The sequence below is a fragment of the Gossypium hirsutum genome, chromosome A01 (assembly GCF_007990345.1).
Source record: "Gossypium hirsutum isolate 1008001.06 chromosome A01, Gossypium_hirsutum_v2.1, whole genome shotgun sequence".
Classification (NCBI taxonomy): domain Eukaryota; kingdom Viridiplantae; phylum Streptophyta; class Magnoliopsida; order Malvales; family Malvaceae; genus Gossypium; species Gossypium hirsutum.
Window position 1 is genome coordinate 17,220,004 of NC_053424.1, and position 25,806 is coordinate 17,245,809.

Consider the following 25,806-nt stretch of genomic DNA (forward strand, 5'->3'; position numbering starts at 1 on the left):
ATTATTGAAATAAATGTTAAAAAATTTGAATCAAATAATATGCAAAATATTTTAAAATATGATACATCTATTTTAAGTTGACAATATACATACAATAATAAAAAAATTTAAATAATATATAAAATATGTAAGATTTTTAAACAATAGAAACACATAATAAAATATGCTTAGGGGACAAGCTACATACATAATAGGTTTTAAAAACATATATGTATATAGCTAGATTTAAAAGAATTTATATATATAAAATAATATGGGATTAATAATATTCACAAAATACAACTAATTTTTACATGGACTATATGTATATATATATATTAATATGAGGATAATTTAAACTAATGATTATACAAAAAATTTAGAATGATATGATATAAAAGGGAACTTTAAAATAATAATTTTATACAAAACAAAATGAAATTATCAAAGAAATTCAAAATATATACAAACAAAAAAAAATGAATGTTAAGTGAATTTTAAAAATAATGAATTATATAAATTAAAAAACTCAATTAAAATAAAATTAAACTAAAGAAGATACTTAATAAATAAAATAAACCATTGAAATTAAAAAAGGGACTAAAGCGCAATGTGCGCAAATGCCTAGGGATCAAAACTGGAAATATTTCAGCTCTCAAAACACAGCGTTTGATCGCGGACCAAATTGAATATATGCGCAAATTTCATAGATTAGTTAAAAAACAGAGAAAAACAAATAAGGCCTAATTGAATGACCATGCGAAAGGGAGGGATCAATTGTGCAAATGTTCCCTTGAAGCAGAACACGCGAATCCTCCTGGGTAACCGGATCCGATCGGGTCGGATAGGCCTACACGGCACCGTTTTGGAGCCATTAAAGCAGGCCCTAAACAGTGTCGTTTCATGCTCTTCATAAAACAAAAAAAAACCTACAATAAAGCATCTAAATGTTCTAAAAATCAAAACTACAAAATCCTAAGCCTCCATCTCCCTAATTCAGCCGAATCACCAAACATTTCATTCCCAAACGCCCTTTCGTCATCGACTTCATTTGAACCCCTATCCGAGCTTCGATTTCAACGAAGTGAACAAGGATTCGAAGCCACTAAAAGGTAAGCCTCCTCCTTTTCTTCTTTTATTTGTATACACAAAAAGAAACAGTATATGGAGACACACAACAAAAAAGGAAGAGAATAATCAGAAAAGAAGGACAAAATCTGAAATCACCTAAAAAACGATTTTCTCTCTAGTTGCTCTTTGATTTTCTATTTTTCATTCGTAATCTATTTTTACAGTATACCATTGGCCTTTTTATAGCCAAAAATCAAATATAAAATTTACAAAATTTCCCTTTTTCTCCTCTATTCGATTGCTGTTATTCTGTTGCTATTAGCTGCTATTGTGGTTTTCGTTTGTTACAGGTACGGAGCCAGCTGGAGGTGGTGACGCACGTGGGATGAGGCGTGAAGGATGCGCACGTGGGGCTGGCGCGGAGGAGGCTCCGGGCTCTGTGGTGCTGGAGACCCTCGCTGAGGAAGCTGCAATGTTGGTCCTAGGGTTTCAGTCCCTGAAACCAAAAATTGGGCCACCTGGGTCGGGTTTCAATTGGTTTAAATATTTGGGCTAGGATTCGGCCTTGGTTTTATTTGGGCTTCAATTAATGCTTTGGATCTTTGTATTTATGGACTGTGGACTATATTTTATTTTTATTTGGTTTATTTATTTGTTTGTAAATAAATTTAAAGGCCAGGGCAAAATGGGCCTTCTACAGTATTGATATTGTTATTATTGTACAACTTGAATTCAAGGGTACTTAAGTGTATTTTTTTTTCTATTTAAGAGTTGGGGTGAAATTATGGATGGTTGTAAGTACTATATAAAGTAAAATATGGAGGAATTAAACTAATTATTTTAAAATTTAAAGGAATTAAGAGAGTGAGTTGCAATGTGAACCAAATCTTTCAAAAGTGTATAACTTAATCAAAGTCAAAATTTAAACTCTTGCTCCTTTCCCTTGAAGTATTTTACTGGACATTTTATTATGGATCCAAGACACTACAAACTTTTGTATGGGATAAGCTTTATTCGAAAATGTGTTGAGGGTTTCAAGGCTCTCGCATGAGGGCTATGGCGGAAACGTCATCCTCTATAATACTTTAAAAATTTATAAATTTTTGAGTTAATATAATCATAAAATTATATTTTAATTTTTTTTAAATTTTAATTTTAATTTTAATTTTAACCTATAATGATAAATTTATAGTTTAACTCTTTTATAATTATAAAATTTTAAAGTAATATAATCACCTTCGGCTACGTGCAAAAGGAAGGAGGCTTGGGCAGAAGATTAGAGTCAACGGGCCTACCCATGGTTTCTTTGTAACCCAATCAAAAACAGTGCAAAGTGCTCTGCCTAAGCCTCACACCGTGCCAGATGCTTACCCTTATCTTATTATCCAAGCCAATCCCAGCAAAAAAAACTATCTTTATAGTGTATATAACTATCTATAAAAAATATTAATTATCTTTAAATTTAAGATTTAATCTCTATATTTTAATTTCAAACATAATTTGATTATAATGTTATTAATTATTTTAAATATTAAATCATCAAAATTTCTATTAAAATATTATATCATTTTAATATTGTAAGCGTCTCAAAGAATGACATCTAACTTCTCATTTTTTACTTTATTTTTGTCATAATTTAATCATCTATTTTTATAATGTCATTAGTTAATCTAAATAGTTACTATTTTTAACCATTTTGATCAAAATGTTTGCATTGATTTTTCTTAAGATCATTATTCAAACAACAAAAATATTTGATTGTGACAAGTTTGAAAAGATGTCTTTTATGAAAATATTCTCATCATTTTTAAATTTTTAAATTTTTAAAAAATAGAATTGAAAAGTAGATAAATTAAATTCTTAAAATATATATTTTCAATTCTATGAAAAGATGTCTTTTATGATGATAATATCTAGATCTAAATTTTTAAATTTAAAAAGTAGATAAATTAAATTATTAAAAAATAAACGTAGAGAATTAAATTTCATAACATATTCTAACTTTTAAAATTTTACTCTATATGTAAATATCAAAAAATAGAGAAGGAATTGTATGAAACTACGATTCCACATCATTTCTATCTCATTTCTATCTCATTCCAATAGGAGAATGACAAATAAGATTTTTCTTCTTGAAAAAAATTTAAATCCAACTAAAAATGATAAAAGTCAGGACGAAAAATCTTACTTGTCATTAATCTATTGAAAAAGGATGAAGATGACGTAAAACTACAATTTCATACAATTCTTTCTCGAGAAAGATATAAGAAGCGAATTCACCACATCATCAAGTAAGTACAATTCAATATATGGATGAAGAACAAAATCACAATAATTAAAATATAGCTTAAAAACATACCTTCTATGTAAAGTATTTTTTACATCAAATATAGCTTAAAAACATCACAATAACTAAAAGAATATACAAACTAAAGTTGTAAATACAGCAATAAGTTGGTGAAAATAAAAACTAAGTTGTAAATACTTGTAACCCAAAGTATACTTCATCGTAATTTCAGTTGTATGAATAAACAACTATTTTGATTACGCCCTCCCCATTGTTTCACTGCAAATAATTTAAAAAGAAAAACATTAATAGTAATTCTTCATAATATATATTAATCTTCTTTTAGGATGCAAAACAGACCGAAGCAAGTGAGTTAAATGGGAAGCCTTAGCAATATCGCCATCTTGTCGTGCCTTGAGGATGAACATGATAGCCAATCGGATTTGAGTCACAGCCGTTTGTCGGATTACTTTGTTAGTTTCAATGCTGAGTTGTTGGCATTCTTCGCCTATGGCTTCCATTCTTTTTCGAACTTGCCTTTGCCCTTCATTTATGCTTTTTTGCTCTTTCCTTATCCCTTCCATCTCTGCTTTCAACCTCGCCAATCTTCTTTTCCTACTTCTCTTTGCAATCTTCCTCTGTCAATAATACTTTTGCTGCATTAGTAACATCGAAACTTACAAGGAACTATAAATTGTTCAATATATATATTTGAGGTTCCCACACTTTGATTCATAAACCACAAGAATTAAATATAATTAATATATTAGGAATATGGACCATAAAATGAAAAGGAGAATATAAATAAATATTAATTTTTTAAAAATAGATAAAAATATGTCATAATATATGAAAGTTATATGCATGTACACACAAAATGAAAAAGCTTATGATATGATTATTGATAAACTCTTTAGCCAACAGATTCCACCATCTTGCAGGTTATCCCGTTCACTTATAGTTGTAAATAATTAGAAAAAAAAAGACATAACAATCTAAAAACAAATTGGCCTGACCCTAAAAGAATTAACATTTACAATATATATAGTTAAAGTATCCTCCATCCAAAGTTGTTCAATTCAGTATTATTCTAGATTAGAGTTTTGTCTCTTAACTTTGTTAAGAGTCGTGTGAAATTTATGAAGTAAAAAACATTTTGTCAGATTAAATTGCATGTCACCGGCCGAAAGGACATGAGCATCACGCACTTGATAGGATTTGAATGCTAGCCCTTTAGCATATGTGCCCTTGGATGCCATATAAGAGCCAAAGGTTCAAACCCTATGAAGCGCACAATGTTCATGTCGCCTTAGCAAGTAATTGTGCACCACACACAATTCAATCCAACAAAACATTCTCATTCTGTGAACTTCGACTCCAGCTCAACCTCTTGATAGAGTTAAGAGACAAAACTTTAACTTTAAAACAATATTAACCTATTAAGAGATTCGTCAACTCAAGGGAATAACATTTCTAAAATTTCTTTGAAAAAAGGCAACCTGTACTCAACATATACAATATACAAATGAAGGTCACAGGCTCTAAATATCACAAATACAGTGATAACATATATACCTTTCGTCCCATCAATCTGACATTAAGTGAAAGCATGCTGAAGACTTTATTGTTAAGGCTCTCTTTTGTAATAGCCAAGCTAGCAACACATCTTATTTATAACGTTTTCATGGAGTGCTCGCTAAGAAACTTACTACTAAATCAAAAAGTAATTGCTAAGTAAATGACTATTAAATGATCTCTTCATTATTAATTGATGACAATGGTTTTTGTCCTGTAAAAAAGAATATAAATAATTTTTATTATTTAAAAATAACATGAATTTTTTATTTACAATTAAACTCCAAATAAAATATTTAATAAAAAATTATATTTGAAAATATTAAGTTTGAGGTTGAAAACGTAATTAGCAAGTATTGGAAAAAGAAAGGCATAATTCAAAAAAAACTCTTAATGTTTGGAAGCTTTTGGTTTTGTGCCTTTGACCTTTTTATTTTTTGATTGACACCCTTAACATTACTATTTTTAAAAAAATCAGTCAAGTTTTAACGGTCAATAGTGCTAAGGTTGACCGTTAAAACTGGACTAATTTCTTAAAAAAATCATAATGTTGAAGGTGTCAATCAAAGAATAAAAAAGTCAATGGAAAAAAACTAAAAACCCTCAAATGTTGAGGGGTTTTTTTTTGCAATTATGCCAAAAGAAAATAAGAAAGTCTCATTGCCCACATTGCAATTTCACAAACTTAAAATGAAATTCTATTAAGAATAGGAGTTGACGACTTCCATCGTACGTCTCCCAATCCTTATTATTTTTATACGTCACTTCCAATTTTCTAATTGCAAAATTACAATTACTAGAATCAATTTCCAGTAATTATATTCTCAGTGGTAACAATATTATTAAGTATAGAATTAAATCTATAATGATTTTTTATTGAAATAACGTAATAAAATGTTTAAAATTTGTTTTCTCGTGAGTTTAAATCTTACGATAGAGTTTTTATTGATTTTATGTAAAAAATATAATGTATAATGATTTTTATTTAGTCATCTAATTTTATTAAAATAAATATCATTTCAATCCTTCAATTAATATTTCATCTTTTTTATTTTTTGAACTTGCATTTTTTATGTAATTACCTCAAAATGGATGAAAATGTTAGCCTTTGTTAAAGTTTCTACATGGATGATATGTTATCATTTAATTTTTTTAAAAATTTTAATGATTTAAATATTTTATACATTTTTTAAATTTTTAAATTTTAAAAAATTAATTAAATATTAGCGTATCATCTACATGACAATCCATATATGTATGTAATGCCAATAAAGTTTAAAAAAAAAGTTAATTTTTCCATCCATTTGGGATGCTTTGATAATAATAATAATAAAGCAAGTTTAAAGAGTTAAAAATGGAAAAAAAATAAAAAAAAATTAATGAATGGCTAAAATGACCCTTTTTTTTAAAAATTAGAAGTCAAATAAATCATTATGCCAAAATATAAAAAGATAAAAACATTTTCATAATAATATAACTTAGGTTAAAATATTTCATAAGCTCTCTACTCTTTACAAATTTAAAATTTAATGAGTGAAGTATTATTTCCATAAATTTGGGCTCTGATTGGTTTCAAGAAACATAGATATTTTTATTTTTATTTTTATTTTCTTAAAAAATAAAAAAACATTGAAAAAATGTGTGTGGTAAAAAAATTTTATAAAAGAATTTTAGAAAAATGAAAATTGAGATATATTAAAATTAGATAAAAAAAAGAAAGAAAAGTTGTTTTCATTGTATTCATTAAAAATGTTTTTGTAAAATAAAAATGATGAAAACAAGGTATTTTAGTTTTAGATGAATTTGCCCCTGTTGAAACCCATATAAATACAAAAATATTTTTAATAGCTTTTTTAATATTATATTTGGTACCCTATTTCATATATATATATATATACATATATATATATATATAAACGTAAAATCTTTCATTTTCTGTCTATTAGAGAAAATTAATTAGCAAACACGTTTTCATTGTTAAAAATATTTTTTATTTTTTATTTATCAAACATGTTTTTTAATTTTTAAAAAATAAAAAACGAAAATTGTTGATGACATTTTAAAATTCAAATACAATTTTTAACATTTTTTTTTAAAATTTGTTGATGAAAAATTTTAAAATAACAAAAAACCCACTTAGTAGCAATATAATTAAAAAAAATGGTGTTGTAATGAAGATGAATTTAAAAAAAAATAATTTCAACAATGTTAAGTTGTACTTGAATTTCAAATTTTGAAAAGTAAAAAAACTAAATTCCAGAAAAATAAAAATACAAAAATTAAATTATAAATTCTTGAAGAGTACAAAAACTTATAACACACTTTAACCTTTAACTTTCTTTGTATATAAAAAATACAAATTGATGATAGTTCATGCCTTCATATTAATATTCAAACCTACTATTTTTAACTAATTGATTAGAATAAATTATAAACTTAATAAAATATTTTTTAAACTATTTTTTTATATTTTGAATAGGTCAAATATTAATATTAAATAAACTTGGTTTTTTAAGTGTAACAAGTAGAGTATAATTATAATTATAATTACAAACACAAGTTGAAGTAATTACAAGTATCAAATTATTATAAAAAAATTATCCGAATAACCACCAAGTAAAACCAAATTATTTCAGCACAAATGGACTAAGAATTGATACAATCGAGACTAAAGCCAACAAACTGGGACTAATGGCCTAAAACTTCCATACATGATAGGACTCAGAGACCTACGCATATAATTATGTTACTACCATATTCGTATATTTTATCGTGTTTTAATTATGTTACTTATCACATATATCTCTACCATTATTTAAGCTTCTCACTGAGTTGGTGTTACCCTCAACCAAGTCACCAACTCGGTTAGGGATTTAACATCCTCAAAATTCCCTTGGTTTGTAACAATGTTATTTTGAGTAGATATAAACTGAATTTTTCAAAATAAATAAAATGTGCTTTGTAAGTGTTAGTGGAGAAGATAGTAGGAGACTGGAGAAAATTTAAAAAACTGATGTATTGAGAAATATTAATCCGAGGTTTAGACTAAATTGTAAGGTTTTACTAAGTGTTGGGATCAAAGAGAAAAAATTAAAATATAAAAAGATTAAATTAAATTAGTGGTGAAATGTGTGATGACATGGACAGTACTTTTACCAAGAGCTAGTGGATAATTATGACGGATAGATTTTTATGAATAAGTTATATTGTTTTATTTTATATTTTATTATTGTTATTAATATTATATTTTATTTTTATAATAGTGGTACTTTAAAGGAAAGATGGAGAAGATTCTTCATCTCTTTCATGCCACCACCATTTAGAGAGAAAGAAAATTTTCTTTCCTTAACAATTTAGTCCCCTGTTATCATTAAAGGCCCTTCCAAGCTTGAAATCATCAAATTTCCATAAAAACCTTAACTAAATCAAGTTACCCACAACCTAGTAAGCTTAATTTTTAAGTTGGAAGTGGAGTGTTCATGTTTGAAGAAAGAGAAAATGTAGGTTTTAAGGTAAGATCTTTATAATTTAAAGTTAAGTATCATGTTTATTTTAATTATTTGAGCATGAAATTATTGTAGAAGGCCCATTTCGCCCAGGCCTTTAGACTTATTTACAACAAAGGAATAAACCAAATGTAAAAACCAAAATATAAATTATAAACCAAAAATAAAAATAAAAATTGCTTATAGTCCATAAATACAATATAAATCAGAGCCTAGATTCTAAAACCCACTTCACTAAGGCCCAATTTAACCCTAAATACAAATTTCTAACCCAATTGAAACCCAAAACCTGACCCAATTACTAAAGAGCCCAAGAGCGAGCAGACCCAAGTGGCCTGGGCAAGTGATGTTTCTAGAAACTCAGGGTTCCCTATGCTGCAGCGCCCACGCCTCTTCCTCCGTACGACTGTTTTACCTGCAAAAAGGAGAAGCAAAATGAAAGCAAATGCACAGCAACAAATCCAACGGCAAAGAAATAACAGAAAATATAAAAAATGATATTGTAATTTCATTTTTTTCTGCTTTTGCTTCGGCTATATAAGGTCGATTGTAAACATTGTAAAGGAGAGACTGCATACCAATACAAAGGCAATTAAAAATCAGTTTTGGAAAGGTGATTTTAGATTTGGCTTTTCTTTCGATTTTGTTTTTATTTCTTTGATCTTTATCTACTGTATAAAAAAAAAGGGAAAGGGACTTATCTTTGTAATGGCGCCTTCGAATCCTTATTTGCTTCGTCATAATCGAAGTTTAGATGAGGATAATGAGGTTTAATAGCAGCAAAACCTTTGGATTTGTTTTCAAATAGGGTCAGAACAGGCCTTCGCATGATGCCATCCGTCGATTATGGAGGCGAAATGGTGGTTGTGTGGAGTGCCCTTTTGGTTCGGCCGAATAAGTAGAAGAAGGGATTTTAGAGTGTTTTTTTATTATTTTTTTGATTTTTAAAGGTGGCTAGGTGTTTGGTTATAGGGTTTTTAGGCTTGTTTTTGTAAAAAACATGAAACGTCACTGTTTAGGGCCTGTTTCAATGGCTCCAAAGCGGCACCGTTTAGGCACAAGACCCGTGTGACCTGACCCGCTGCTCTCAGGATCCGCGTGTTTTTACGGTGATGGGGTATTTGCGCAATTAGTCCTTCCCTTTCACGCTGACATTCAATTAGGCCCTATTTACATTTTCTTTGTTTTTTTAATTTTTCCCTGGAATTTTCTCGCCATTTCAACTTAATCCGCGCCTAAACACCACGTTTTGGGATTTGGGACATTTGCATTTTTAATCCTCGTACATCTGTGCGCATTGCACTTTGGTCCTTATTTATGTTTCAATGGTTTATTTTATTTATTAATTATCCTTTTTAGTTTGATTTTATTTCAATTAAGTTTGTTTTTCTCATTTCAATATGTATAATTCTTTTATTTTTTTAAATTTACTTAGTATTCATTTCTTTAAAAAATTATTTAAATGTACATTTTGAAGTACTTTAATCATTTTTACCTCATTTCAATTTGGTATTTTACCTGCATTTGTCTATTTTTTTATTTATTTAATTATATAGTTATTATTTCAAAATTCTCTTTTATATCATGTTGTTTTAAAATTTTGTATAATATTTAATTTAATTACCCTTATATATTATTATTATTATTATATATATAGTTTATGATAAAATTAGTTTTATTCTATATACATTATCGATTTCATGTTGTTTTATTCATATATTTTCTTTTAAATCTATTTATGTATATATATTTCCTTTCAAATCTATTATGTATATAGTTTATTCTGTAGAAAATATATTTTATTATGTATTTTTGGTTATTTAAAACTCTTTCATATATTATCCCTTTTACATATTATTTATATATTTTTTTTTGCATTTGTATGTATATTATCAACTTTAAATAGACATATCTTATTTTTAAAGTATTTTGTACATTATTTACTTCAAACTTCTTCTTTCATAATATTAATTTTAATAATCATTTATATATCATTATGTTCTTATTTCTTTATATGTAAACTATTTCAAACCCTATCATGTGTTCTTTCATACATTTAGTAGTTTTTAAATTGTTTTTATACCACATTGACTCCAAGTTTCCCATCTTTTGTATTATTATTTTAATTTTATTCATCCACGTTTGAAAACTTGTTATATTTCATTTATTCTAATTTATTTTTCCATTAGCTATATTTTTCCATTAGTTTTTTATTGTTAATGTTAGTTTTTCAAAATAGGATTGTGAGATTATTGTTATTGTGTATTTTAAATTGTATGTTCATATTATTATCCTTGTCATCCATTTGTACAAAGTTGTATTCATATATGATTATTTCATGCTTGTAATTATGCTTTTATTTTTTGTTATTGCATCATGTTTCTAATTCCTACTTTCACCCAATATCGGTTGTCTTTTATCCCCAAACAAACTAAACAAGTATATTTATTTTTTGAGACGGTTTTATAATTGCCTATTTGAAAGCTTTCAAAACAAGGCAAAGTTCCGTGCTTGAAAATCTGAGAAATGTGCCCTAACGTGCTGGGTTTCAGTTTTTCGTTTGACCTAATAACCGAATATCCTTTTGAAAATTTCAATGTATGAGTTTTTGAAAATTAAAGGTCGATCTTGGTTTTGAGGGTTGAAAATGTCATGTCCTAACGTACTGGATGTGATATTTTATTCCTTTGGAACAAAAGAGTCTTAACATCCAAATCGAGTTATTCAAATATTTTTAAAAGAAATTGTTCAAAATCTTTTCAAAATTTAGACATTAGGACATTAATTAATCAATTAGGTACCAATTTTGGGTGTTACGAGAGTGCTAATCCTTCCTCGTACATAACCGACTCCTGAACCCGTTTTCTTGAATTTCATAGGCCAAAATTGATATTTTAATAAAACAAAATATTTTATAAGGTGATCCAATCACACCTAAACAAAAAAGGATTGGTGGCGACTTCATATTTCGTTTTAAAGTCGATCCCTTTTTTTTGTCAAAATAAAAAAAAGTTTCGACAACTTGGTGACTCCACTGGGGAAAATAAGAGAGTCAAACCATAAAATTGATTATTTTCTATCCTTTTGTCAAAAATTGAAAATTTAATTTGAAAAATCATGATTCTTTTGTTGCATTTGTTTGTGATCCCTATGATTGTTATGGTTTAAGTCTCATAGAATACTCTTGCATTGTGGTTACACCTTTTAAGTGGGAGTGAGAAACTATGCATTTATGAGGTTTTCACCTCCGCATGGGCTAGTGGATTGCTTTCGGGATACATTTGTACCTATGTCTTCATAAGATTTTCATCTCCGCATAGCCATAGGGAAATGTATTCCCCTAAATAAACTCAATCCATATGAGCCTATAATGGGTGAGGATTGAGGAATCTACTAGTTCAGGTACCCTTTTCTTTAGAATCGAACCTCATATAGCGAACCTTAGGAACTCGCCCCAGGTCGAGTTATGTTAAATTTTAGCGATTACCCAAATATGTGTTTGCCTATTCTCTGTTTGCTTTGAATTTTATCATTTGATACTGACCTGTGTGTTTTGTTTTGGCTGTGATTGCATGACATTGCATATTTAAAGAGGTGTCAATTCGTGTTCGTTTACTAAGTTAGAAGGCTTACCATGGAGAACAAATTTCTTGATAAAATAGAGGATAACACGGCTGTCCGTGTATGGTCAGAGAAGTTACAATTAGAAAAAGGGGATAGTCTAGCTGAGGGATATACATCGGGGTTGTGGGACTTCACCCATATCAGTGTGACACAAAATGAGCTTCAGGAATTGAGAGATATATGGGCCCATTGGAATGAGGAGACTAAGCAGTTGTTCTGCCATAATTATGGCGATCTACCTTACTTGCTCGACATCAAGGTGGACAAGTATTTGTTTCGGGCTATGACTCAATTTTGGAACCCCGCCTATAGTTGTTTCCCTTTTAAGAAGGTGGACTTGGTACCCACTGTGGAAGAATATACTACCTTGCTTCGTTGTCCAAAGATCCAAGTCGGTAAAGCTTACTCTAAGGCCGCCAATGTCCCAACTTTTGTGAAGAAGTTAATGAATATTACTGGGATGAGTAAGCCTTGGGTTATGGCCTGGATTCAGCAAAAAAGGGATGGTAAATGTATTCCTTAGGTGAATTTGTGGGACTTGATCTTAGCACATCCAGATACAAAGAAGAAAGTTGACATATTCGCCTTGAGTATTTATGGTTTGGTAATTTTTCTTAAAGCTTTGAGGCATATAGATGAAGTAGTCACTGATTTATTTGATCGATTTGATAATAGGGTTACACCCGTACCCATAATTCTAGCTGAGACATTCAGATCTTTGAACATGTGTCGGAGGGCAGGCGAAGGCAGATTTATCGGATGCGCACATCTATTATTAGTATGGTTTCATGGTTATTTCTGGAAAATGGATAAAGTCTCTTATCGAGTCTTCTCTAAGAATTATTCCCTATTAAAAGAGGAAGCAGCTACACAAATGAGGGATGACATTTCAGAAGAAAGGTGGATGGCAATTCTTCAAAATCTCAAAGAGGAGGATGTTGAATGGAGAGCCTTTTTGATGGTCCCTGACGAGATCCTTTATCGGTGTGGGAGTTTGGATTAGGTACATTTACTTAGAATTTGGAGAGTTATTTGATATGCCTCTTTGGTTGTATTAAGGCAGTACAAGTCAAGGCAATTTATACTAGCGAACACATGGGCTAGCTCAACGTAAGTTCTCGTATAAGGGGTACAATTATAATAAAAATGGGCAAAAGATTTCTGATGCTTGGAAATAGACCCGCTGGATGAAGAGGTTGGCTGTTGGTTCAATGACGACTCCTGAATATAACGGATGGTTTAGTAAAATGATTAATGATAACATCTCTAGACCGAATTTGGAGGGTGCTCAATCAATAGAGAAATGGTTGCAAGTGGTCCCATCAGAGTTAGAAATCATAAGACAGGACTTTGAAAAGAAGAGTTCCAAGCTCGAGAAGAAGATTGAGCAGCTGGAGGAGGAAAAAATGAATTTGAGATTGGACGTGGATGTTCAGAACTCAAAAGCTGAGAAGTTAAAGAAAGGGAAAAATAAAGCTAAGGAAGATTTGCATAGTTTGAAGACAGATTATCAGAAGCTACATCTATTAATAAGAACTGCTGGGTTGGAGAAAACCTCAGAGCAGCGGTGTCAAGAGATTTAAGAGGAAAAGATCAAAATTGATCGGTGGGAAAGGAAATTTCAAGAGGCTCAAACGCGAAATGAGTCCCTAGAGAAGAGTTTGTTGAAAAGTCAAAATGAACAAGGTGAATTAAAGGCTAGAGTTACGGAGCTCGAGGAAGCTCTTCATCAATACCGTAATCGTAATTCCACGATGGAGTTGAGTGCAAGCTTAAACAAGGTGAAAGAAAAAATAGAAGAATTAGAGGCAGCATTACAGAACTGTGAAATGCGGATTGAGTTCTTCGAAGCAAGTGAAGCGCGTTGGAAGGAATAGCTTCACCATTCTCAAATCAAGTTAGAAATAGAGATTATGTTATGGGAGAAGCCGTGGCTTAGATTCGGGAGGTAGCCAATCACTTGTAGACTTTGGCGGTACATGAGGATATACTGAGCGTGAGGTATGAGTTGGAATCAGATAAGGGGCGTGAGTTAGCTTCACTGCTTAGGAAAATTAAAGCTTTGAGCATTAGGGCAAAGCCTTATTTGTAACCCGTTTTGTGTAAAGAATTTTGTTTTCTAGTAAAGTTTTCTAAATGAAATTGAATAGAATCGACGCCTTTTTTGCATTCATTTCATGCATCTGCATTACATTACATCATATGCATTAAAGTCCACCAAAGGATCCTAATTAATTTAAAAATTATTTCAGTAATCTGGAAATCGACAAAAACCTACCAAGTACGCATCCTTATGGTACAATAAGAAAGACCAAAGCAATAGACAAAAGACTAGAAAGGTTGGAGCAAATGTAAAAAGAGATACAAGAACAGATGCAAGCACAGTAAGAACAACTAGCTAAGATTCAGCAAGAGATGAGGGACCAAATGTTGGAGTCCCAAAGAAACATGATGAATCAATTGACCCAACTACTGGTAGGAGGGATGGATAAAGGAAAAGGCCCCATGGGTAATGTTGTGGAGAATAATGAAGACCCTCAATATCCTTCGGGTTTTACTCCAACACATGCACAAACACAACCTGAGATAAACCCACGGAGACCATCTGTTATGATCAGCCTCAACAGTTTCAGGCTGGAGTTTTGATACCAATGAATTTCCAGGCTGGCTCAGGCTCTAACCCAAGAGATAACCCAAATAATCCAATTGTTCCTGATTTGGATGAAGTAATGGAGGGGAAAGGGCAATGACAGAATCACAAAGCAGTTAGAAGACCGATGTAAATGGCTGGAGGAAAAGTTCAGGGCAATGGAAAGCACTGATAGCCATCATGGAATTGACGCTAAGGACTTGGTCCCAGACTTAGTACTTCCTTACAAGTTCAAAATGCAAGAATTTAAGAAGTATAACGAGACTAGTTGCTCTGAAGCTCATATTACCATGTTCTGCAGAAGAATGACTAGGTATATGAACAACGATCAACTATTGATCTATTACTTCCAGGAAAACTTGGTGGGGGCAACATCCAAATGGTACAATCAGCTGAGTCGTAGCAAGATTAGTTCATAGAGAGATTTGGCACAAGCATTCATGAAGTAGTACAACTATGTGACAGATATGACTCCTGATAGGATTACTCTACAAAACATGGAGAAGAAACCAAATGAGAGTTTCAGACAATATGCACAGAGATGGAGGGAAGTGTCCATCTAGGTTCAGCCGCTGCTCTTGGAGAACGAAACCACAATGCTCTTTATTAACACTCTAAGGGCCCCGTTCATCACCCACATGCTGGGAAGTGCCACAAGAAGTTTTTCAAACGAGGTAATGATTGGAGAAATAATTGAGAATGCAATAAAAAGCGATAGGATAGAGGTAGGGGAGAATGCCAAAAGGTCAGCCCCGCCGAAAAAGGAAAACGAGGTGAACAATACTAACATGGGGTATTCAAAATTAGTTACTGTAAGCCAACCAAAAGCGATGGCTGCTGGTCAAGGCTCATCAAGACAAGAATCTGGTGCGAAGCAAAACGTTGAGAAACTCCAATTTACGCTAATTCCAATAACATATAAGGAGTTATATCAAAGTTTATTTGATGCGCATGTAATGGCCCCTTTTTATTTAAAGTCATTACAGCCTCCATACCCTAAATGTACGATGCAAACGCTCAATGTGAGCACTATGCAGGTACCACAGGGCATTGGATAGAAAACTGCACTACTTTTAAGAAGTTAGTTGAAAGATTTATTCAAATGGGCATTATGAAGTTTGATAATGCACCTAATGCAGAAAATCCATTACCCAATCATACCGATAGCAGGGTAAATGCGATAGGTGGAAGTATGGGAAGAAGGATCAAGGCAGATATTACAAAAGTAAAAACTCCTTTGAAATGAGTCTGAAAGGAGATGGCAAAAAAGGGGTTAGTTATTTCGAATCCAGAAGGGAGTTGCAAAGAGATAAAGAACTACTGTGAGTTCCATCATGAAGAGGGGCACGAAATTCAAGAATGTGAGGAATTTAAAGCTTTGATGCAAGGCCTGATGGAAAATAAAGAGATAGAATTCTATGAAGAAGCTAAAGGAGACGGAAGCATATGTGCGTCAGAATCAACAACGAAGGTCTCAAGAATCAATTATCCTGTGGTCATTATTTTGTGTCCTAAAAGTAATGAAGCTGGGATGCCGATGACACCAAATTTCATAATCTAGTAACCAGTAGTCTTCTCTTATAAGGATAGTAAAAGGGTCCCTTGGAATTATGATTGTAATATAATAGTCCCGGGAAAGGAGAGTTCAGCCAATGCTTTAAAAGAGGATCAAGATGTAGGTTCTCATACGCGTAGTGGAAGACGTTATGATTTGATAAATGCTCTAACAGAACCTAAAAAAAGGAAAAGCTCTAATAGTGGAACAAAAGAAGGGAAAACCAGTTGAGCCTGAGTTGCCTGTTAATGAACCGGTAAAAGAGGAGGAAGCTAAGGAGTTCCTGAAGTTTCTAAAGCACAGTAAGTATAGTGTTTTGGAATAGTTTCATAAACAACCAGTTCACATATCTATACTAGCTTTGCTCCTAAGTTCAGAGGTACACCGAAGTGCATTGATGAAAGTGCTAAACGAGATGTACATGACTAATGATATCTCTATCAATAAACTGGATCGCCTAGTTAATAACATAAGTGTTGATAATTTAATCTTCTTCAACGATGACGAAATACCACCAAGGGGTATGGGATCCACTAAAGCTCTACACATTACTACCAGATGCAAAGGGTGCACATTACCTAAAGTCTTGGTGGACAATAGGTCGGCATTGAATATATTACCCTTGTCTACATTAAGTAGATTACCTGTGGATAGCTTACACATGAAGGGACATTAGAATATAGTACGGACATTCGATGGCATGGAAAGAAGAGTCATGGGGAGAATAGAAATATCTTTGTTGATTGGCCCAACTACATATAAAGTAGATTTCTTAGTGATGGATATTAAACCCTCCTATAACTGCTTGTTAGGGAGACCTTGGATACATTCGACAGGGGCAGTGCCTTTGTCGTTACATCAGAAGTTAAAGCTAGTATCAAAAGGTCAACTGGTAACGATAAACACCGAAGAAGATATTATTGTAGCTATAACCAGTGATGTGCCATGTTTAGAGACAGATGATGAAGCAATCGAATGTTCTTTTCGGTCTTTGAAGTTTGTAAATGCAACATTCATCACTGAAGGGAGCAAGATTCAGGCACCGAAAATATCCAAAACTACAAGGATGGTTCTGCAGTTGATGGTAGGAAGGGAGCTTTACCAGGAAAGGGGCTTGGGAGACGTCTCTATGGAAGAGTTGAGGTTCCAATACTGAAGGATAAATATGGCTGCTTTGGTTTAGGGTTCAAGCCAAATGAAAGACAAAGAAAGAGGGAATTAAAAAAAAAAGCAGGAAAAAAGAAGGGCACGTTTAAGTGGTGAAGAAATCAAGTGGGAACCCATAATAATTCTTCACATATCCAAGACTTTCGTATCGGGTGGGATTATTCATCCTGAGCGAATGACGTTAGAGAAAGAGAATATTGAAGAAATGTTGGAAAATGCTCACATCAATGCTATATTTGAAGAAGCAACTGAAGAAGAGACTTTGTCAGATATTCATCCTTATGAACCTGGGAGTGTTCTAGACAACTAGACTGCAGAAGACATTCCTGTAGTTTTTAGAGCTTACTCAGAATAATATTCAAAACATACTTGTTGCTTTAAGCCTAGAGGCAATAAGGATTTCTTTGTGAAATAGGCTCATGTTCAAACATCTTTATTTCAATAAAGAACATTTTTGCTATCATTTTGAGCAAATATTCTTTCATTCTTTCCATACAAGTAAATATTCTATTCTTTCCGTACGAATAATTATCTTGGTTCTTTTTGGATTTTCGTCCAAATCATTCTTTCATTTCATTCATAATCATACCATACAGATAATAATTCTTAAAATTCATTCATTCTTTGTTTATTTTTGTCCTTGGATATCAATGATATGAGTGACGTTGTTATTGACTCAGAATTACTTTTTAAGCAAGACATGTGTTTAGAGAGATCTCAAGACTTTGAAGATGACAGAGATTATAACTTATCTCCGAACTTGTTAAAGATGGTAGAACAAGAGGAAAAACAAATTCTACCTCATAAGAAGATAGTGGACATGGTAACCTTGGAAGAAGGAAATGTAGTAAAAATTGGAACGTGCATAACCGAAGAAACAAAGCGAGACCTTATTGGGTTACTTCAAGAATTTAAGGATGTCTTCGCATGGTCATACCAGGATATGCCCGAGTTAAGCACCAATATTGTAATATATTTCCTTCCCATAAAAGAAGATTGTAAGCCAGTTTAACAGAAACTTCGAAGGATGATGCTAGACATTGTGCTAAAAATAAATGAGGAAGTAAAAAAGCAATTTGATGCTGGATTCCTGCAGGTGGTTAAATACTCAGAATGGGTAGCCAACATTGTGTCTCTTCCTAAAAAAGATGGAAATCAACGACTTTATGTGGATTATAGAGACTTAAATAAGGCTAGCCCAAAGGACAAATTCCCCTTGCCTCACATTGATACTCTAGTGGATAATACGGCTAGCTACTCGTTGTTCTCCTTTATAGATGGCTTCTCGGGATATAATTAGATAAAGATGCATCCTGAATACATACGAAAGACTACCTTCATAACCTTGTAGGGTACATTCTGTTATAAGGTGATGCCATTTGGGCTGAAGAATATAGGAGCGACGTATAAAAGGATTATGGTGACCTTGTTCCATGATATGATACACAGAAAGATCGAAGTTTATGTCGATGATATGATTGTCAAATCCCGAACCGAAGAGGAATACATCCCATTTCTGAGAAATTTGTTCTTGAGACTGAGAAAATTTCAACTAAAACTCAATCCAATGAAATGTACTTTTGGAGCTAGATCGGGAAAACTGTTGGGCTTTGTAGTCAATGAGAGGGGAATTGAGATTGACTCAGACAAAGTTCAAGCCATACAAGAATTGCCTCTACCGCGTACTCAAAAAGAAGTTTGAGGTTTCCTTGGAAGACTAAATTACACTGCTCGGTTCATTTCACAATTAACTGAGAAATGCGACCCCATATTTCGTCTTCTTAAAATACACAACTCAGGTGTGTGGGATGATGAATTGCAGAAAGCTTTCGATAAGGTTAAAAAGTACTTGTCAAGTCCTCCAGTGCTGTTATCTTCAAGCCTAGATAGGCCGTTAATACTGTATTTTGCAGTGTTTGATAACTGTTTGGAATGTGTGCTTGGTCAACATGATGAGTCAGGAAGAAAAGAAAGGGCGATATATTACCTCAGTAAAAAATTCACTGAGTGTGAATTGATATATTCACCGATTGAGAAATTGTGTTGTGCTTTAATTTGGACAACTCGGAGGTTGAGGCAATACATGTTGTACCATACGACCTGGTTAATCTCAAAGTTAGACTCGCTAAAATATATGATGGAGTCAAATGCTTTGAATGGAAGGATGACTAGATGGCAAATTTTGCTCTCTAAATTTGACATAATCTATGTGAGCCAAAAGGCCGTGAAAGGGAGCGCAATAGCAGATTTTCTGGCTAGTAGAGCTCTGGAGGATTATGAGCCCTTGAATTTTGATTTCCCCAATGAAGAACTAATGTATGTGGCAGCTACTGAGGAGGACGTTACAAAAGATCACCTTTGGAAATTGAACTTTGATGGAGCTTTAAATGTTGTGGGTAATGGAATTGAGGCAATCCTGGTATCCCCAAATAGATATCATTATCCATTCACATGTAAATTGGATTTTGATTGCACAAATAATATGGCAGAGTATGAGGCATGTTTCATGGGACTCCGTGTGGCCATAGAATGCAAGATCAAAGCATTGTAAGTATACGGAGATTCTGCGCTAGTGATTTACCAACTTAAAGGTGAATAGGAGACAAAAGACTCGAAATTGGTCAATTATCGAAGGTTAGTGCTGGGGTTAATTGAAGAGTTTGATGATATTACCTTCAATTATCTCCCGCGAGATGAAACCCAGATGGAAGGTGCTTTGGCTACTTTGGCTTCCATGATCAAAGTAAGCAAACAAGAAGATGTAAAACCCATTCAGATAAGTATTTGCAAGGCCTCATCTTATTGTTACAACATAGAGGAAGAAGAAAGAGATGACCACTATTGGTATCAAGATATATTGTGATACGTGAGAAATCGTGAATACCCGGATCAGACAACTGAGAATGATAAAAGGATGTTGAGAAGACTAGCGTATAACTATGTCCTAGATGGGGAGATCATGTATAAAAGAAGAAAAGGTCAAGTGCTACTGAGATGTGTGGATGCGGTGGAAATAAAGAAAATTTTGAAAGAAGTCCACGAAGGCGTTGTGAAATACATGCTAACGGTTTTACAATGGCTAGACAAATTATGAGATTTGGATATTACTGGTCTACCATGGAAGGAGACTGCATCAATTATGCCAAGAAGTGTCACTAATGTCAAATTTAAGGTGATAAAATTCATGTACCTCATTCGCCTTTGCATGTAATGACTTCTCCATGGCCTTTCTCTATGTGGGACATGGATGTCATATGGCCAATCTCACTAAAGGCTTCGAATGGCCATCGGTTCATCTTTGTGGTCATCGACTATTTCACCAAGTGGGTAGAGGCTGCTTCATATGCCAATGTGACTAAGTTGGCAGTCAGCAGATTCTTAAAGAAGGAAATCATATGTCGATACGGAATGCTTGAGAGGATCATATCTGACAATGCATTAAATTTGAACAACATCACGTTAGCAGAGGTCTGCATTCAGTTTAAGATCAGGCACCATAACTCATCACCATATCGCCCAAAAATGAATGGGGCAGTGGAAGCAGCCAATAAAAATATTAAAAAGATTGTGAGGAAAATGACCAAAACTTATAGAGATTGGTACGAGAAATTACCATTTGCTCTCTATGCTTATTGAACATCTGTCAGAACTTCTACTGGGGCAACGTCTTTCTCATTGGTCTATGGAATGGAGGCAGTTTTACTTATTGAAGTAGAGATACCTTCCCTTCGAGTTTTGTCAGAACTAAAGTTAGATGAAGCAGAATGGATACAGTCTCGATATGATTAGTTGGACTTAATTGAGGAAAAGAAGCTAAAGGCTGTCTAGCATGGTCAGATGTATCAAAAACAAATGATGTGAGCTTATGACAAAAAGGTTTGTCCAAGAGAATTTCATGAGGGAGACTTGGTTTTGAAAAAGATCCTTCCTATACAAAAGGATTTTAGAGGGAAATGGATGCCAAATTAGGAAGGACCTTATGTGGTAAAGAAAGCTTTCTCCGGAGGAGCATTAATTTTGACCAAAATGGATGGGAAAAACCTGCCCAATCTTGTGAATTCGGATTCAACCAAAAAGTACTACACTTAAAGAGGGAAAGATGACAAAGTGAAAACCCGCAAAGGGCACTTTGAGTCCTTCTTAAAAAAAAGGGTCAAGGTGAAAACCCGTAAAGAGCGCTTTGAGACCCAATAAAAATAAAAATAAAAAAGACAAAAAGGATAGGCCAATGTGAAAACCCGCAAAAGGGCGCCTTGAGACCAAAGGGGATTTGAGTTGAAAACCTGAAAAGGGTGGCTCAAATTTTGATCAAAGATGGGGAAGGCAATGATCTTGCTATACTTAAATTAACAAGGAAAATGGTATGTTGCATCTTGGGGCATTGACAAAGTACTTCTGATCTCCTAAACACATGTCAAGTTTAAATTGGTCTTCAAGAAGTTCATACAGAGAAACTCAGTTTGCGATATCAGGGGTACCTAGTCTTCATCTTATTCATAATAAATTAGCTATCTTCAAAATATTTTTCCTTTTCAAGATATGCATTTCCAATCAATTCCCATTTTTATTTTCTATCTTTGATAATTTATTCATTTCGAGCTATGCTCCAATTCAATTCCATTCTTATCCACTGTTATGATTTGTTGCAAGCATGTTGCATTGAAATAATAATTAATGAACTAATAACATTTTCACAACAGAAGTTTCACATATTACTCTAGAAGCTTCTAAATAATACAAGAACCTGAAACAGGACTATTGTTTAGAACTCACCAAGCGCAAGGAAATATCTGAGTAGGAAGGGTTTAAATGGAGACCATCTCTTGAGATTTTTATCCAAAATGATGATTGAATAAAAGGATAAGATATTGCATCGGTGATACAATTTCGACGAAAAATGATCAGCGTTAACCTAAGAGTATAAAAGGGGGTCATTCTCGAGAAAAGGAAAATGATATTTTCATGCAAATATCAAGCATACACGTCTGGTCATGGCACCCAGGGTATAACGGACCGAATTGATGGGGAAAATTCAGATCCTACACCATTGAGTTGCAATGGGAAGGTTTGAAGATGGTACAAACCTTAGCCAAATGTACAGTGAAAGAGACCCTAAAGTTACAGTTGAGCAAAATGTGATTGTTTCTTTGAAGTTCAATGATAATGCCCTAATGCACACCGAGCGATGATACCTTAAGTATTTAACAAAGGATCATTCTCATTTTTCCATTCATATATCATTCATAACACATCCAGTTAGGAGCATTTGATTCATTTCAATCATAGTATCCTAATCATTTGGTATAAACATAGGCATATAAAACCGAGTTTACAGGACATGTCCCATAGGACGGTGTAGTAACATCGGTGAATTTAGATTTTGTCTCCCTGAGATAGCAGTGGAGCAGATTGAAGACGGTGAATCTTATCTTTCTGAGGTAGTAGGGGAGCAGATTTTAGTCACCAGCCTTATTTCTCTAGGGTAGCATGAGAGCAGGCTAAAGATTGTAGTCTTATCTTCCTGAGGAAGCAAGGGAGCAAACTGAAGATTGTAGATGTTGTCTCGAGGAGATAGCAGTGGAGCAAATTGAGGACGGTGAATCTTATCTTCCTGAGGTAGTAGGGGAGTAGATTTTAGCCACCAGTCTTATCTCCCTGAAGTAGTAAGGGAGCAGGTTGAAGATTATAGTCTTATCTTCCTGAGGTAGCAAGGGAGCAGACTAAAGATTGTAGAGATAGCATTGGGGCATATCAAAATTGGCAAATCTTATATTCACGAGATAGCAGGGGAGCAGATTTTAGCCACCAGCCTTATCTCTCTGAAGTAGCAAGGGAGCAGACTGAAGATTGTAGTCTTATCTTCTTGAGGAAGCAAGGGAGTAGACTGAAGATTGGAGATCTTATCTCCCTGAATAATTTGGAGCAGATCGAAGATGGTGAATCTTATCTTCCCGAAGTAGCAGGAAAGCAGATTTAAGTTATCAACGTTATCCCTTAGGTTGTAGTAAAGCAGGTTGAAATCACCAATTCTATTCTTCTTGAAGTTTCAGCGGAATAGATCGAAGCTACAAATCTCTTCTCCCTGAAATTACATTAGAGCAAGTCAAAGTACCAATTCTTACAGATGTAGTGGATTAGGAATGAGGTGAACACTAAGAAGTCAAGAAGACCGGGCAAAATTGGCCCTTTTAAGGTCTTTGCTCCATTCTCGTTACACGATAATGAGCAAAGAGGGGCTGCTGTAGAAGGCTTATTTCGCCCGAGCCTTTAGATTTATTTACAACAAAGGAATAAACCAAATGTAAAAACCAAATGTAAAATTATAAACCAGAAGTAAAAATTAAAATTGTTTATAGTCCATAAATACAAACCCATATATAAATCGGAGCCTAGATTCTAAAACCCACTTTACTAAGGCCCAATTTTAACCCTAAATACAAATTTCTAACCCAATTGAAACCCAAAACTTGACCCAGTTACTAAAGAGCCCAAGAGCAAGCAGGCCCAAGTGGCCCGGGCAAGTGATGTTTCTGGAAAGTTAGGGTTCCCCGTGCTGCAGCGCCGACGCCTTTTCCTCCGTACGGTGGTTTTACCTTCAAAAAAGAGAAGTAAAATGACAGCAAATGTACAGCAACAAATCTAACAACGGAGAAATAACAGAAAATATAAAAAATGATATTGTAATTTCATTTTTTTTGCTTTTGTTTCGGCTATATAAGGCCGATTGTAAACATTGTAATAGAAAGGTGATTTTAAATTTGGATTTTCTTTCGATTTTGTTTTTATTTCTTTGATCTTTATTTACTGCATGTAAAAAAAAATAAAGGGAAAGGGACTTATCTTTGCAATGGCGCCTTCAAATCCTTGTTTGCTTCGTCGTAATTGATGTTTAGATTAGGATTATGAGGTTTAAGAGCAGCAAAACCTTCGAATTTGTTTTCAAATAGGGTCAGAACGGGCCTTCGTATGATGCCATCCGCCGATTATTTAATGGTTGAGTGGAGTGCCATTTTGGTTCGGCCGAATAAGTAGAAGAAGGGATTTTAGGTTTTTTTTATTTTGATTTTTTAAAGGTGTCTAGATGTTTGGTTTTAGGGTTTTTAGGCTTGTTTCTGTAAAGAACATGAAACGGCACCGTTTAGGGCCTGTTTCAGTGGCTCCGAAGCAGTGCCGTTTAGGCACCAGACCCGTGCGACCCGACCCGCTGCCCTCAGGATCTGCGTGTTTCTGCGGTAAAGGGGTATTTGCGCAATTAGTCCTTCCCTTTCGCGCCGACATTCAATTAGGCCTTATTTACATTTTCTTTGTTTTTAAATTTTTCCCGAGAATTTGTTTACCATTTCAACTTAATCCGCGCCTAAACACTGCGTTTTGGGATTTGGGACATTTGCATTTTTAATCCTCTACATCTGTGCGCATTGCACTTTGGTCCTTATTTATGTTTCAATGGTTTATTTTATTTATTAATTATCCCTTTTAGTTTGATTTTATTTCAATTAAGTTTGTTTTTCTCATTTCAATATGTATAATTTTCTTATTTTTTTAAATTTACTTAGTATTCATTTCTTTAAAAAATTATTTAAATATACATTTTGAATTACTTTAATCATTTTTACCTCATTTCAATTTGGTATTTTACTTGCATTTGTCTATTTTTTTATTTGTTTAATTATATAGTTATTATTTTAAAATTCTTTTTTATATCATGTTGTTTTAAAATTTTGTATAATATTTAATTTAATTACCCTTATATATATTATATATATATCTATAGTTTATGATAAAACTAGTTATATTCTATATAAATTATTGATTTCATGTTGTTTTATGCGTATATTTTCTTTTAAATCTATTTATGTATATATATTTCCTTTCAAATATATTATGTATATAGTTTATTTCGTAGAAAACATATTTTATTATGTATTTTTGGTTGTTTAAAACTCTTTCATATATTATCCCTTTTACATATTATTATTTTTATTTTATTTTTTTGCATTTGTATGTATATTATCAACTTTAAATAGACATATATTATTTTTAAAATATTTTGTACATTATTTACTTCAAACTTCTTCTTTCATAATATTAATTTTAATAATCATTTATATATCGTTATGTTCTTATTTCTTTATATGTAAACTATTTCAAACCTTATCATGCGTTCTTTCATATATTTAGTAGTTTTTAAATTGTTTTTATACCCATATTGACTCCAAGTTTCCCATATTTTGTATTATTTTAATTTTATTGATCCACGTTTGAAAACTTGTTATATTTTATTTATTCTAATTTATTTTTCCATTAGCTATATTTTTCCATTAGTTTTTTTATTGTTAATGTTAGTTTTTCAAAATAGGATTGTGAGATTATTGTTATTGTGTATTTTAAA

General features: G+C 32.7%; 1 protein-coding gene and 1 long non-coding RNA gene across 2 annotated transcripts; one reads left to right on the forward strand and one right to left on the reverse strand.

Annotated features, from left to right (window-relative positions):
• The first annotated feature begins 512 nt into the window (after window positions 1-512).
• Window positions 513-1,749, forward strand: LOC107916933 (uncharacterized). The gene is made up of 2 exons (XR_001689645.2): window positions 513-1,091; window positions 1,401-1,749. It is a non-coding gene; the product is annotated as an uncharacterized lncRNA (long non-coding RNA).
• A 1,588-nt stretch (window positions 1,750-3,337) lies between these two features.
• On the reverse strand, window positions 3,338-5,113 carry LOC107917536 (uncharacterized). Its single transcript, XM_016846867.2, has 3 exons — window positions 4,913-5,113; window positions 3,698-3,975; window positions 3,338-3,616 (listed from the first exon to the last, which is right to left on the reverse strand). The coding sequence occupies exons 1-3, from the start codon at window positions 4,946-4,948 to the stop codon at window positions 3,595-3,597; spliced, it is 336 nt and encodes a 111-aa protein (XP_016702356.1). The 5' UTR covers window positions 4,949-5,113; the 3' UTR covers window positions 3,338-3,594.
• Between the last annotated feature and the right edge of the window lie 20,693 nt (window positions 5,114-25,806).